At 36.8% G+C, this 16,633-nt stretch overlaps 1 protein-coding gene across 1 annotated transcript in view; it reads left to right on the top strand.

Moving 5' to 3' along the window:
* The window catches only part of CEP192 (centrosomal protein 192), a 128,356-nt gene that overhangs the window by 89,550 nt on the left and 22,173 nt on the right, over window positions 1–16,633 (top strand). Inside the window, exons 30-35 of the mRNA XM_077778236.1 lie at window positions 2,110–2,200; window positions 2,351–2,527; window positions 7,816–8,076; window positions 8,321–8,436; window positions 9,984–10,093; window positions 13,288–13,438. Of these exons, the coding sequence (XP_077634362.1) occupies window positions 2,110–2,200; window positions 2,351–2,527; window positions 7,816–8,076; window positions 8,321–8,436; window positions 9,984–10,093; window positions 13,288–13,438 (906 nt within the window). The remainder of the gene's footprint in view (window positions 1–2,109; window positions 2,201–2,350; window positions 2,528–7,815; window positions 8,077–8,320; window positions 8,437–9,983; window positions 10,094–13,287; window positions 13,439–16,633) is intronic.

Below are 16,633 nucleotides of genomic sequence, written 5' to 3'. Positions count from 1 at the left end.
TGATGGCTAGAAGTGGGTTTGTTGAAAGCAGTAGATCCACAGGTAACATGCTGATATATGTACAGTATTTAGTGCGGTGCCTGCTTAGCTTATGTTTCTGTAGTTCCCTTAATTCCATTGTAATGTCCTGCATAGAAAGATGATTTTTCCCACCCCAAATATCTCCTGCTGCTCCTTTATAAGGATGTTGCAGCAGTGTTTATGATAAAGAGATGGTCTAAAACCCTGCTTAGAAAGGGTCGTCCTATTTTCTCTCCCTAAGAAATATCCTAGGAGGCAGTCAGAGGCTGTGACCCAGTGACTGCTAGGAGAGGACCCAGAAACAGAGGGCAAGGGGATGCTGGTGCCCTTCTGATGCAGTACTTGCCTGCTCCCTGCCTGCCTTTGTGGGAGAAGGTTCTTGTTGCAAAAGGGAGATTTGAAGTGAGCTCTTCTTCCAGAGGAAAGAGAAAAAAATTCATATATAATTTTGGGGGCAGTGTTCTCGTTGAGTAATTGATTTTGCCTCAGTTACAGATAGAATGATAATTAATAAATTAAAATTACATTTTCTAAGGGTAAAGTGGTCCAAAGTGGTATTTCATTCCAGTTTGATATTTTTTAATTTTTGAAGTTCTGCATTTTTCCATATATTCATTCATTTATTGATTTCTCTCTCATAAGTCTGCACATGTGCTTTGGCTATTTGTTGGTTAGGATTTAGTAATTTTTTTAATTATTATTTTATGTAGACTCTACATAATAAAGGTGTTAACCCTTTTTATTTTGTATAGTTCCTTTTTGAAACTAGAAACTGCGCCCCTCTCCCTTCACTTGATTACTAGTTGCAAATGATAACCACATTTCTTTAAAAATAGATAAAAATAAACAATTTTAAAGTTTGTTTTTTTTTTTTGGTCTTAGTGTTCTGTGAATGCTTTCCTCAGGCCTTAGGTTTAAATTTTTATATGTTTATTTATTTTGAGAGAGAGAGAGAATGAGCAGGGGAGAGGCAGAGAGAGAGAAAATCGCAAGCAGTCTCCACACTGTCAGCACAGAGCCCCATGCGGGCCTTGAATTCATGAACCATGAGATCATGACCTGAGCTGAAAATTAAGCTCAGGATTCCAAGCTGAGTTGGATGCTTAAGTGACTGAGCCACCCAGGCACCCCTAAATTTTTTTTAATCTTTATTTATTTTGAGAGAGAGAGCACTCAAGCAGTGGAGGGGCAGAGAGAAAGGGAGAGAGAGAATCCCAAGCAGGCTCTGCACTGACAGCCAGTGCAAGGCTCCATCTCCCGAATCATGAGATGATGACCTGAGCTGGAAGCAAGAGTCAGATGCTTAACTAGCTGAGCCACCCAAGCACCCCTGTAGGTCTTAGATTTTATTCTTAGGTTGAGCTCAGCAACTTTCTCCTTCATCCCAAGGTGGACAAGACATAGAGCACAGTTTAACTAATTTAACTGCCACTCTTCAAAATTTGAGTAAAATGGAGATTTACTCATGTGTTCTCTGTTCTCCGGTGAAGAGAAAATTTGAATATTTTCAAAGATTGAAGGATTTTTTTTTTTAACCACCAGCTAGCTAGTATTTTTAAGTCTATTCTACTTGCATATTGTAACTTTTTATTATCTTTATTTTTTTGCATATTGTAACTTTTTAAATGGTTAATTCAATATATTGTTTAAAAACTAATTGTGCAAATGAGGCTCATAGAGTGAAAAAAAATCTAAGCAGTGTGCCTGGGATTCCTTGTTGCCATGAAAACTCAGTATTCAAGCTAAGTGTGGTACTGACTTAGCAACTTAATGAATTTGTTAATTTGGATTTTCATTGTTTTATAAGACAGGTAAGATTTATATATTTAGTATAAATNGGAGCTATAATAGGAGAGCATTTAAGCCAAAAAGTTGCTGTGACAAGGTGAGTCTTTAATGGATGTTTTCAGAAATGGGGAATGTATGTTTTCAGAATTGTGGAGATACCTTTGCAGGGCTACTAGTAAAGTAGCATATGCAATCCAGTCCATCTCTAAACATGGCAGTTAGTTTTACTTGACTTTGTTTTCACAGCGGTAGCAACATCTGTGGAGGAAAACCACATTTACAATGTGTACTTGTTTCTAGGCTTCAGAAGCTAGCTTTAAGAAATAATTGTACATCTACAACCCAGCATCTGCGACTGCTCATTAGAGGACAAGACCAGGACTGCTTTCAGGTTTGTAGTGTGCACAGTGCTATTTCATATTCTTTCAAAGCACTTACATGTGCAGACCATTATGTGTGCTTCATCTTTGAAGCTTTGGTTTGGTGGTAGCTTTATTTTGTTCCTGCTTTCTTGTATGTAGTGACTGTTTTTAAATTGTAGCTTCAGCACACTTTTGGTTCAGAAGAGCGACTGACCAGTAACTGTGAGATTAGAATGCGTCCAAAGGAAGACATTTATATCTCTGTGTTATTTGCACCTACTCGATTATCTTGTATGTTGGCTAAACTAGAAATTAAACAACTGGGAATTCGATCACAACCAGGCATTAAGTTCACGGTAAGATGATTTTAATTGCTTTTTGTCTTCCCATGGAGTTTCTGACATGTTGTAACTGTTTGTTTAATATTGTTAAATTATATATCCTCTGCTTTTTCTAAGTCAAAATAGGTGATTGCCTTGCTTTACAAATAAGTTAGGGAATAATTATGTACTTTGTACAAGGGTCATGTTATAAAAATAGCTTCCATAGTATTCTTAAAAGAAACATTCTCTTCTCACACCTTTAACTTTCATTTCAGTTTGAGAATTTTGAAATGTACCCAATTTTACAGGAACACATTTTTTGGTGAATCCAGATCAGACTGTTTAAAGATACTGACTCTCCAAGTAAATTGTACTCTTTCAACTCAGCAAAATACCTATTGATACCATTTACCAGATTCTGTTCCAGAACTAGGGCTACAAAGACAAGAGCTTTTATTTTATTAATTTGTTTAATTTTTAGTTAGTTAACAGTGCAATATTGGTTTCAGGAATAGAATTCAGTGATTCATCACTTACATACAGTACCCAGTGCTCATCCCACCAAGTGCCCTCCTTAGAGCCCATCTCCCACCCACCTGCCTCCATCAATCCAGTTTATTCTCAGTCATTAAGAGACTCTTGTGTATTTCCCTGTCTTCTGACAAGAGCTTTTACAGTTTTTTTCTTCCCAGTGTAATTTTTAAAAAGGATTTCAACTCATTTCTTTAGTTATATTCAGAACAGTAAGAAATAAAGGTGGTAAATCATTGAGAAAAGGAGAGGACCAGGGTAGTCAGATGAAACTCAAGCTCCATAAAAATGCACATGTTAAATCTGCACAGTTTTTGGCTGTGGGGCTGGGGCTAAAACTTTGGTCCATTTTCTAGAGTCAAAGAGGGAATGTGATAGGTTGCAAGATTAACAATACCTAAACATTTATTTTAAAACAATAGATATTTATGGAAAATCTGGCCTTTATTTTGATGCTGAAGCTTGACATATTCTCTGTGGAGCTCTTCACTTGCCCACCACAATCTTATGGTGGGCAAAATTGTTTAAACATGCAAGTGGTCAGACACCTGACTGGCTCAGTCAGTAGAGCATGCAACTCTTGATCTCAGGGTTGTGAGTTTTAGCCTCACATTTTCGGGGTAGATTTTACTTACTTTAAAAAAAAAAAAGGTATAACTGGTCATTTTTAGAAAGAACATCCTTATATGTGAGCCCAAGACACAATGCCAAAGTACCACATATCCTGATGATCTGGTTTCAAGTATGTATCAGGTGTTTTATGGAGAGGACTAAATAGGCTGTATCTTTTAGACTATCCTGAATCTATCTCTTTCTTTCTTTCTTTTTTTTTTTTAATTTTGAGAGAGTGTATGCATGTGCACATGAATGGGGGAGGGGCAGAATCCTAGGCAGGCTCTGCACTGCCAATGGGGCTTGAACTCAGAAACTGTGAGAATATGACCTGAGCCGAGATCAGGAATTGGACGCTTAACCAATGAGCCACCCAAGTGCCACCTTTTTTTTTNTAAAGAGTGTTTATTTTGAGGTGGGGGGGGTGGTAAGGGCAGAGAGAGAGGGAGAGAGAATCTAAAGCAGGCTCTGTGCTGCTAGAGCAGAACCTGATTTGGGGCTCAAACCCACAAACCCTGAAGTCCTGACCTGAGCTGAAATCAAGAGTCAGACACTTAACTGACTAAACCACCTAGGCACCCCATCCTGAATATATTTCAGTTAGTTTCAAGTTAACTAGCCAAGATGTTAAGGTTATTCTTAAGTAAGAATTTCTGGAGAACTAATAATTCCCTAGTGGTTTAGTGCAAGACCATTTGATTTGATAGTCACCAGCAGAAGTTCAGGCTGACCTTTAGACAAAGTAGGATCCTAGTGGGAGTCCTCTCTATGTAGATGCCACCTGTCCTCTCAGAGGTGGGCTGAATGGGGACCTGAAGTGCAGAGATGAATATGGCCTTTATCTCACAGGAAGACTGACTACCAGCACTGATGTACATTGTGGAGATAAGAAGCCTGGTACAGTGGTGGAAGAGCACTTAACTGTAGTGATGAGAGACTGGGAACAGTCCTGCCACTGTTCTTCACACTCACCCTGGATCAGTCTCTACTCACTCATGCTTCACTCACTTGTCGTCCTGGTTTGGTTTTGAGGAAAAAGTGAAATTATGCTCTGTGTACTATAAAGCACAGTGGGACTGCAATAAAAATATATTTAATGCATGCTGAGTATATGCCAGGCATTACTCTTCTTTTTTTTAATGTTTATTTTTGAAACAGAGAGAAAGAGACATAGCACGAGCTGGGGAAGGGCAGAGAGAGAAGGAGACGCAGGATCCAAAGCAGGCTGCAGGCTCCGCTCTCAGCACAGAGCCCAACACAGGGCTCGAACTCATGGACTATGAGATCATGACCTGAGCTAAAGTCGGTCGCTTAACAGACTGAGCCACCCAGGCACCCCTGCCAGACACTACTCTTAATCATCACTACATGACATATCATACTTTATCTTCAGAATAACTGTCTGAGATCATACCAGTCTTCATTCTGCACATATGGAAACAGCCCTAGAGAGCTGCTTGCCACGGTCATGTTTCTTACATGGCAGTAAGTCATTCAGAATGAGTTCAAATTCAGACTGCTCGACTGCGAAGCTTGTTTTGTGCAGGCTCTAGGTGTTCATACTGCCTCTGTTTTCCAGTCCTATAGAGCAGTAATTCTCAACCAGAGGCTGTTTTACCTTCCAGAGGACAATTGGCAATACAAGGCACATTTTTGGTTGTGATAACTGGGGGTGGGAAAAGGGTGCTACTGGCATCTAGTGGGTAGAAGCCAGGGGTATAGCTGAACTCCCTGCAAAGCACAGGGCAGCCCCCACCACAAGGAACAATGTAGCTCAAGACGTCGCAGTGCTGAGGTTAAGAAACCCTGCTCTAGAACAGTAGTTTTTCCTTTTGAATCTTTGCATCTATTAGCATTGGTCAGATATCGTTTTATTTCATCATTCTTTTTCTTAACCTTTTACTCAGCAATTCTTTGTGATTCCTTAGTCTTTGAGAATACAGGAAGAATGTTTATACTGTGTGTGTTCAAAAGCTAACTTTTTCCCTGTTTTCTAGTTTTGTACATAAAATTTACTTGCAAATTTCTGTGGGAAGAGAAATTAGAAACACTTTCGGCTTTTGAAACTATCAAAAGCTCACTCTGAGGAGGGATTTGTAGGAGCTTCAGATCTGAAGCACTTTAAAATGCTGCTAATCCAGGGATGCCTGGATGGCTTAGTTCAGTTGAGCATCCAACTTTGGCTCGGGTCATGGTCTCCTCTTTCATGGGTTCAAGCTCTATGTTGGGCTCTGTGCTGACAGCTCAGAGCCTGGAGCCTGCTTTGGATTCTGTGTCTCCCCCTCTCTCTGCCCCTATCCCACTCTGTCTCTCTCAAAAATGAACATTGAAATTTTTTTTAAATTACAAAATAAAATGCTACTAATCTACTCATTTTGGCAAGCCAACACCCAATTTATGCGATTGCTAGATTTAATTTTTCAAAATGTTATTTTAAGTACATAATAAGACTCAAAATAAGCTATTGATGTTTTCAAGTTTGCAAGGTATTCTTTGGAATTCTTTTTATTTTGTTTTGTTTATTTTCTTACATTGTTTGAGAAAGAAAGGGAAGGCACAAGTGAGATAGGGGCAGAGAGAGAGAGAGAAGCGAGGCTCACCTGAAGTGGAACTCAAACTCATCAATTGTAAGATCATGACCTGAGCCAAAGTCAGATGCTTAATGACTGAGCCACCCAGGTACCCTAGAACTATATTAATAATTAGGAATGATAGGTCATTTTTAAAGGAGCGCATTTTAAAGAGTATGGATAGCTTGGGGTGCCTAGGTGGCTTAGTCGGTTAAGCGTCCGACTTTCGCTTAAGTCATGATCTCGCGGTTCACGGGTTCGGGCCCCGCGTCGGGCTCTGTGCTGACTGCCAGCTCAGAGCCTGGAGCCTGTTTCAGTCTGTGACTCCCTCTCTCTCTCTGACCCTCCCCTGCTCACGCTCTCTCTCTCTCTCCTAGAAATAAATTATAAAAAAAAACCTTAAAAAAAAAAAAGTATGGAAAGCTAGTTTCTGAGCAGCATACCTGTTTTCCTCCATTTTTATTTATAGACTTTATTCTGTGAATCCTTCTTTCCTGGTAGTGCTGAGCCCTGTGCAAGCAGCCTGGCTTAGAGACAGCACCAGTTGGCACCTAAAGCCTGCCTCCAGTCTGCACCCCAGCTACCCGGGGTCTATCCTCTTGAGAGTTGTTTGAATTCTTGGCTTCTGTTTGGTCCCTTTGGCACACTTCTTTCTCATTCTGGTAGACCAAAAGCTAACAGGATTATAGAACAATAGGTTTTTTTCACCAACACATTTCATTTTCAAAATTGAGAATTACTGGGAAGTTGGAAGAATTATATGGTGAACCCTCACCCTAGCACTTAGATTCCACAATTAAATGTTTTTGCTATATTTACTTTATCACATATCTAACCATCCATCAATTCATCTTTTTGTATGCATTTCAAAGTATATTACAAACATTATGTACCACCCTAAACACTTCCTTTTTTTTTTCTTCATTGTTATTTTTGAGAGAGAGACAGGGTGAGCAGGAGAGGGGCAGAGAGAGAGGGAGACACAGAATCCAAAGAAGGGTCCAGGCTGTCACCACAAAGCCTGACATGGGCCTCTAACCCATAAACTGAGATCATGACCTGAGCTAAAGTCAGATGCTTAACCAACTGAGCCACCCAGGTGCCCCCACCCTAAACACTTCTTAAGCAAGTTTATCTATACTTATCTTTTATTCCTTTATTATCTAAGCTTGGCTTTTATAACAGTGAAATAATTTAGCATATTGGAAGGTAAGTGATTTTGTAACTCTTCGTTTTTCTCCTAAGACCAGTTCTTTAATACAGTGCTGGGCTGGAAGTGGGGAACTACCAGCCAAAATATGCAAAGAATAATATTTTTTTAAATGTTTGTTTATTTTTGAGAGAGAGCATGGTTGGGGGAGGGACGGGGGGGGTGGAGAGAGAATTCTAAGCAGGTTCCACACCGTTAGCACAGAGCTCGACTCGGGTCTCGAACTCACGAATCATGAGAAATCAAGAGTCGGACACTTAACCAACTGAGCTACTCAGGGGCCCCAAGACTAATAATTTTAACTTTATTAAATCAGTATGGGTTTTCTTTTCTGGCTTTAATGTAATCTTTCTACTTACATAAAAATAATTTTGGATTTATATATTTTCTGCTTTTAGATACCTCTGTCTGGATATGGAGGAACAAGTAATCTTATTTTGGAAGATGTTAAAAAGTTGTCTGACAGTTACATGGTAACAGTGAATGACTTAATACCCGGCAAAGAAAGTAGAATTGTTTTTTCTGTTCATAATACTGGTACTCGGGCAGCTTTTGTTAAAGCAGTAGGTTTTAAGGATTCTCAGAAAAAAAATTTGCTGGATCCTAACGTATTAAGGATTTTTCCAGATAAATTTGTGCTCAAGGAAAAAACACAAGAAGTAAGTATGAGTCTGTGCACTAAAACTATGAATTCATTTTTAGGTTAAATTAATTATGTATTTTATGAGTAGAAACTAATATTTGAAAATAATAAAAGAATGGAAGTACTTACCTACTCAGAAACACTGTCATATGCATCCATGTCTGTTGAATGTTTAGGTTCATTTGATAGTTAATTCAGAATGAAATGACCTAAGAAAAATATTTAATGTTCACTCCGGATTTTTTTTTTCTTGGCATCAGGATGTTACTATAATATATAATCCACCAGCGAGAGAGAGCAGTTCTACAACTGTGACAGAATTGTCAACTATTTACTTCTTTGGTGGCGATGAAATCTCGAGGCAGCAGTATCGAAGGTAGGTTACTTATATTACATGTTGGGAACTATTCAGTAGAAATAATGAAAGCTTAAAAATGGTTTGGACTTGAAATTTATAGAACATGCTCAGCTATTTATTAGTGAACCAGTAGATAAAAAATCTTGGTAAAATTTCTGTGGCTGATAGTCCACCATGATGTGAGGCAAGAAATGCCTGTAGGAAACACATCTGCTATATTTGCAGTGTGCCTTCTTTTCCAGACATATGTATTGTGCCCCTTCTCCTTTATGCAAATAGGCACCTCGTCACAGGACAATCTTCCTAATGATGGTAGGTCAAGTTTAGAAAAGATTTAAGAACTACTGAAAGAATATATTGTATAAACACCTGACTTATTTGTAGTATTTCTAGGAATGTTGTGAATTATTGGCAAGGATCAAGTCATGTTTAGAAGTGTGTAGGATGTTAAAGCACATGCTGGCTTAAAGCAAGTGCTTCTAGAAAATTTGGTACCTCTAAATATAGTTTAATATACAGAGATGTTGTCAAATTTAGACATTTAGATTTAGATGTGATTTAAACATAGGTAACATTCTTGTATGTTGAATTCAAAATTCTTGTACTATAAAATTTTGTTTCCTAGCCTAGAGGACTGAATATAAAAAATAAAAGAAGCTTACAACATTTCATCTGTCAATAGGAAATCATTAGCTCCCACTGGGGGAGGGTATATGCATATACACATATTTCCTTCTTCCAATCCTTTGTGCTCTGCTCTGCTTTATTTTGAAACATAATTTAGGAAATTGTTTTATTTTTAATCTGTTGAAGATATTTGAAATGTTTAAAAAGGGATTTGAGTGATAATTTGCTACATGATGTTAAAATAAACCCAATAAAATAGCCCAACTTTGAACCCGATGTTGTTTCTCAAGTAAGTATTTTAGATACAGAAACTGACATTTGGAGAAATTAGATTACTGGGTATTGGTTTTTATTTTTCCCTTTTTCTCTACTGGGATATAAAAATCAGCATACTGTTTTAGATCTCCTCTTTGCTATATATGTACAGTAATGAGATTTCTTTTGTTTGTGAACCTCTGAGTATTACAGAGAAATTTACATTTCAGTTCACTCACCTCAGAAATGCTCTAGAAGAGGCCAGGTAAATATAGTTACATGATAATTTAAATGTCCCTCTCTCATGTACTTATATCATGTTCTTGGTATATTATTTTGGTTTTTTTTTGGGACAGATTTCTAACTGTGATCAAATTCTTACAAATAATGAAAATGTAAGACCTGAAAAGAATCTAATTTTACTCTTCTTTCTACTCTTATATTAGGGAGTTCTTGTTTTGATGTTAATATTTAACTGAAATTGATGACTGTACTTCCATGTATAACTTTTAAGGGAACTTCCAAAACAAATTTTTTTTTTTAAAAAATTACTTATGTTAGGATTTAAGACATGAGATCTATATACTGATGAACCATGCATGCTGTTTGTGAGATTTGCCAAATACACTAATGAAAATCAAATTTGTACAAAATCATTTTTGAATAAAAAACTCTATTGGCAGAGCCCTATTGCATAAACCAGGGATTATAGAACAAATACTTCCAGAACATAGTGTGCTGAAGAACATTGATTTTGCTGAAACATTTCAGAATGAGTTACAAGTAACTGAAGGTAAGAATTTCATCATCTCTTGGTTCTACAAATGACCCAAAAGATTTATCTAGGTCTAGTGATGTGGTATAAGGAGGAAGAGTATTAGTTTAGATCGTGGAGTTAGGCTGAGTTTGAGCCACAGTTCTGCTCTATGGCTTTGGATGTCACTGAGATTCAGTTTCCTTATTTGTAAAACGAGAGAATTAATATCTGTCTTCTCATACATGCAGAATTGTTGTGAAGATAAAATGAGAGAGCTTTGCTATGTTAATGTTAGATGTTAGGAATAATCTTATGACATCTACTCTATGGGTAGGGTAGACTTGTAAACAGGAGAATGTATCATTAAACCCAGAGTAATTACTATTTAAGATTTAATCATTGCAAACCTGAGCTCGTTTTGAGATTTCTGTGCCAGCTATGCAATTTATGGAGGATGTGATGGTGGCAAAAAAAATACATAAATAAAATAAAAATAAATAAATAAATAAATTCAAAATAGACAGTGGTGGAATAACTCCAACCTAGGTATTTAGCTCTATTTGAGCTGAACCATTTAAGCATCTAATGTTGGTTATTACTGATAAAACATGTCTTGACACATACAGATTGTGTGAAAATGGACAGATTTTTACTACAGTGTTGTTTATAATAGCAAGAAGTAACCTCAAGGTCCAAGAATAGGGCATTGTTTGATTATGTAATAGAATATGTTGAAACTATTAAAATAGTGATATGATTATATATTAAAGACATGAGAAAGTCATAGTATTTTATTTTAAAATAACTTTATTATTTTAAAGTTGCATATTAAGGTCTCATGGTAAAAATAATTTAATGTGTCTATATACAGCTACATAGGTAAAATCGCAGGAGTATAGACACCAAATATTAATAGTGGTTATGTTCTGGTAGTAGAATTTCAGGTGGTAGTGTTTTTTTCCCTCATTTTTGTTTTCTAGGTTGTTTTTTTTTTTTTTTAGGTTTATCTATTTTGAGAGGGAGAGAGAAGGTGGGGGAGGGACACAGAGAGGGAGCCCCATGTTGGGGCTCACAAACTGTGAGATCATGACCTGAGCCGAAAACAGGAGTTGGACACTTAACTGACTGAGCCAACCAGGCACTCCTATTTTCTAGTTTTTTCTAACGGTAAAGTATATATTACTTCTAAAATATGAAATGGTAAATTTCATATTTACCATATGCCTATGTAGAGTTGATGTAGCACATTCTGATCTTTTCATTAATTAGGAGTCTAGATCATCTGCCCAAAGGGATGGTAGGGGTGGATAGTTAAAAGTAGTGAAGAGATTTGAAATGGATCTTGTCAGCAGTGTGTTAAGGCAGCAGAGTATAGAAAGAACCTTGGATTTATAATTGAAGCAATTCAAGACCCATCTCTGCCACTTCATCTCCTCTGATTTTACCTTACTTATCTCTTCATCGTAAGAAAGATCCCAATCAGAATTAAACTGACCTGTGCTTTGTAGATGGAAACACTTAGTAACCTACCACAAAAATCCTGAAGACTGTGATTAAAAGTAGGTAGCATGAGTTTATGGTGGTTCAGAGCTTGGCACAGTTGCATGATTTAGCAACATTTCATTTATTGATTGAATGGACATGTATTGAGAGTAGAGGTTGCCAGTCCATAAAGGTAGAAAATGCAGTCCTTGTTCTTTAGGTTTTTACAGACTAAGGGGAAGACAGGTGATTAAAGTATGGTATGAAAAGTGCCATGATGGAGCTATGTTGAGGAATCCGGAGAGCACAGAGAAAGGGTACCCCACTTAGAATGAGGTGCCTCTTAAGGTATCTTGAAGAATGGGGAGGAGTTGATAAGATTCAGAAGATGGGGACCAGACTGGGGGAGGATATTCTAAGGAGAGGGAGTTGTATGTACAGAAATTCAAGAAATGTGTTAATATTAAGGGTTGTGTTGACAGATCCAACCAAGAGCCCAAGTAATCTGTAAAGACCACTCATCTAAGATGGGGTTGAGGTGAGACTTCAGGTGGGTCTTTGGAACACCAGAATACTGGGGTCCTTGAGGTGGTGTGTATATTATCCAGAGGAAGGGAGGAAACAATCTCACTTTGTTTTGTGTTGGTTAGTTTAGTAGATCCACCTATAGGAATTTTGAAGTTGAACTTTTTATGTGGTTATTTTGAATAACATTTGAGCATATTACTATTATGGGTATTTATAATCTTGTGTTTGCAAAATGTGTAATTTGTGGCAAATATTTTCACACTTGATTTAAACTTTTGTAGTCAGATACAAGCGTAAATTTCAATTTACACTTACTGTGTTCTTTTAAACATTTTTCATTTAAAAAGTGTCATTCTTAATGTCTAATTTAAATGTAGAATACAGGGAGACCTGGGTGGCTCAGTCAGTTCAGCATCCAACTTCGGCTCAGGTCATGATCTCATGGTTTGTTAGTTCGTGCTCTGTGTTGGGCCCTTTGCTGACAGCTCAGAGTCTAGAGCCTGCTTAGGATTCTGTGTCTCCCTCTCTCTCTGCCCCTCACCTGCTTGTGCTGTCTCTCTCTCTCTCAAAAATAAATTAACATTAAAAAAAATTTTAATGTAGAATACAAACATGTTCTATAAAGTTTCTTGTATGTATCAATCCAGGTGGACTAATCTAGAGATGCTCAATTTCAATATTATTTTATTAATTTGCCGTATTTAGTTATGTTATTGACTTGTTTCTAGATTTGCTAAAGTTAAATGTCTGTGAGACCACCACTTATAAATTGTGTATCCTTAACCTCTTTGTGCTTCAGATTCCTCAATCTTCAGACGAAGCAATACACAATTCCTACCTCAAAGAGTTGCTATGAAAGCTAAGTAGAATAATATGTAGGAAGGGATTAGAACAGTACCTGGCCCACAGTCAGCTTTTTGCCATATATAGCTTTAAACACATTCATATTTTAGTGCTCACAACAACCCCTGAGATGGATCATAATATTTTATATTATTCTTGAGGAGACAAAATCTTAGAGAGGTTAAGTCACCAGATCCAAGGCCAGAGCCTGAGCTTCCTATAATTTCGTACTTGTCAGTAGTTGTAAACATTGAATGTCACCTACACCAACCTAAGAAAATAATCTTCGGTTGCTGTGAATGTATACATTTATCTGTTATTTTTGTGGTGTGATTATGTGAAGATTCATGTATTTCAAACATTATTTTCTATTTCAGTGTATGATCTTCCTCAACGGCCTAACGATATTCAGCTCTTTTATGGAAACATGCGTAAAATTATACTTTCAGTCATTGGAGAATTCAAAAATTCCGTGTCTAGCAGTGAATTCCTTCAGCCTTCTTTCAAAGCTAGCTTAGAATCTAAAAGGTAAAATAGACAAACAAAACATCTTTCACCATGTTTCAAGATAATTTAATTCCTAGTAGCGCAGATCTTTTTCTGTACTTTTTTGCCTCAAAATGTTTACTTCATCTTTATATTTTAGTTTAAGTTGAAATAATTTCAAATTTATAGAAAAGTTTAAAAATAGTACAGATGCTATCTGCATTGAGATTCCCCGGTTGCTAACATTTTACCACATTTCCTTTATTATTGTTTATGTGTATATAACATTTTTCTGTACCTTTTAAGGGTAAATTGCAGGCATGATGACCAGTTCATCCTGTTTCCCAAAAACACAGACCATCTCCGATATAGCTATATTAAACCCAGCCAGATTAGGACCTTAGTGTCGTTACAGTACTAACATCTAGTCCACGGAGTCCATGCAGATTCCCCTTAGCTAAAATGGTGTCTGCCAGGTTTCTCCATGGTAGTTAATAAATATATTAAAGAAAGATCCTTAGAGATGATGAGTTATCTTGTTCCTTACCAAACTTGTAGCACCTGGTGATGATTATTGCTTGAATCATATTAGTAATGTCTTATATACCAAGTAGTGATTTTCTAATTCTGTCTTTTTACATTTACTATTTGTCTTTCCACTCTCTCTAGTGGAAGGAGTGGAGGAGATTTACTTCACCTTCTTTTTTGTACTTACTTATATTCAGGCGGACTGGTGGATTCAATATAAATCCTTTACTGTCCTCATTCGGTTGCTTAATCTGGCTTCTTATTCAGTGGCACGATTGTTATTCTAGGTTTGTCTTATGCATTTCCTGTCCCAGTTCCTTTTAGTAGAAAATGGTATTAAAAACTGGGATATGAGTAGTAAGTGTGCTATTGCTTTTCAGGTGTTAGTAATTCTAGGCCCCTCTCCGTGGACAGAACTAGGAAATACATGCATTTTATATAAATCCACAAGTATCCACATCTGTTTATAAATATGTTGAAATCATAAGTTTACACTGGTAACTCCAGTACTGAGAATCTGCCTTCATTATCCTCAGTCTATTTGCATTTTACTCTGTCCTCCTGTTTTTAACCAGTCTCATCACGCGGGCTGTCTCCTTGGCACATTGTTGCCAACTCATACTGGCTCGAGGGTTCTCTGTAGGTCCCAGCCACCAACTGAGAGCTGACTCAAACCCACCTACCTGGCGCCTCCAGCTCATTCAAGCTTGCTCTCTTTTCCCTATACTTTAAAAAAAAATTTTTTTTAGAGTATAATTAACATATAACAATCCTATTCATTTCAGATTTACATTATAGTGATTTGATTTTTTTATACATTGTGAAATGAAATGATCCCTACAATTATAGTTATCATCTGTCACCAAACTTATTACAATATTATTGACTATATTTCCTATGCTAGCTATTCCATCCCCATAATTTGTTTTATAAGTGGAAGTTTGTACCTCTTAATCTCCTTCACCTATTCCACCCACCCCTAACCCCTCTCTCTGCCTCCTGTAACCAACAGTTTGTTTCCTGTGTCTAAGAGTCTGATTTTTTGGGCTGTTCAATCATTTTGCTTTTTAGATTCTACATATAGGTGAAATCATCTAGTATTTGTCTTTCTCTGACTTATTTCACTTAGCATAATACTCTGTAGGTTCATGTTGTCACAAATGGTTAGAGTTCATTCTTTTTAATGACTGGTATTCCACTGGGTATATAAACCACATCTTCATCCATTCATTTGTCATGGACACAGGTTTGTTCTGTATCTTGGCTATTTTAATGCTGCAGTGAACACAGGGGTGCATGTATCTCTTCCAGTTGGTGTTTTCGTTTTCTTTGGATGAATACTCAGAATAGAATTGCTAGATCATATGGTAGCTTTATTTTTAATTTTTTAGGAACCTCCATACTATTTTCCATTAGGAACTGCACCAGTTTACATTCCCACCAGCAGTGCATATGAGATTCCTTTGCTCTCCGTCTTCGCCACCATTTATTTGTTGCCTTTGATAATAGTCAGTTTGACAGGTGTGAGGTGATTTCTCATTTTGGTTTTGATTTACATTTCCCTGATGATTAGTGATGTTGAGCATCTTTTCATGTGCCTGTTGGTCATCTGTATGTCTTCTTTGGGAAAATGTCTATTCAAGTCCTCTGCCCATTTTTTTGATCAGGCTATTTATTTTTTAGATCCTGAGTTGTGTAAGTTCTTTATGTAATTTGGATCATTAACCTCTTATCAGTTAAATGATTTGTATGTATCCTCTCCCTTTCGGTAGGTTGCCTTTACATTTTGTTTTGATGATTTCTTTGCTATACAAAAAACTAGCATCTATCCTTCTCAAATTATTCTAGAAACGGAAGAGGAAGGAAGTCTTCTAAATTCTCTTTAGTTTAGAGAGTTTAGTCTCTAACTAGTTTAGTCTAACTAGTTTAGACTAACTAGTTTAGTCTTCTGAACTCTGATAATGAAACCAGGCAAACACACCACAGAAAAAGAAAATTATAGGTCATTATCCTTGCTGAATACAGATGTAAAAATCCTAACAAAATATTAAAAAACTCAATTCAACAATATATTAAAAGGATCCCTGTACTTTTAATGATAATTTTTTTCTGAAATATGTACTCAAATAAAGATAGCATTTACATTAAAAATTATTTTGAAATTCACTTGAATTGTGAGAAACTGGTTCTTAGGAAACTAAAAAGCTAAGGATCAGCTTTATAATTTTTTAAAAATTATTTCTGAATTTTTGGCTGGTGCCTTCATTATTTATCTGGGGCAATAGAGGTCTGATTTGAAAAGGAGTGAGTAAAGAGGTCAGTGGCTAAGAGGTGAGGAAAGGATTCCCACTATCTGCTGAGTGTCTACTTGAAGTAAAGAAGTAGCTCTGCTGTATGGTAGGAGAATTTGGGCACTACCCAGTTGAACTTCAGTTAAATCATGTGCTACTGTGATTACAAAATTTATTTGAGTTACAGTTTTTTAATAATCTAAGGCTTATTAGAAAACACTTTTAACACTTAAAAAAAATCTTAAGCCTCATCAGCATTTCTTACCCCATAGTATTTTGCCCGCATTTCTTACCCCATAGTATTTTGCCCAGAATACTTTATTTGGTGTTAGCATCATGAAACCAGTTCTTGTTGTACAGTTATAGATACATTAAGAATTCTGTTGTTTTTGGGGCACCTGGATGGCTCAGTCAGTTG

Source organism: Crocuta crocuta, unplaced genomic scaffold (genome assembly GCF_008692635.1).
Source record: "Crocuta crocuta isolate KB4526 unplaced genomic scaffold, BGI_CrCroc_1.0 scaffold26, whole genome shotgun sequence".
NCBI classification, from domain to species: Eukaryota; Metazoa; Chordata; class Mammalia; order Carnivora; family Hyaenidae; genus Crocuta; species Crocuta crocuta.
This window is presented reverse-complemented; position numbering and strand designations above follow the sequence as displayed.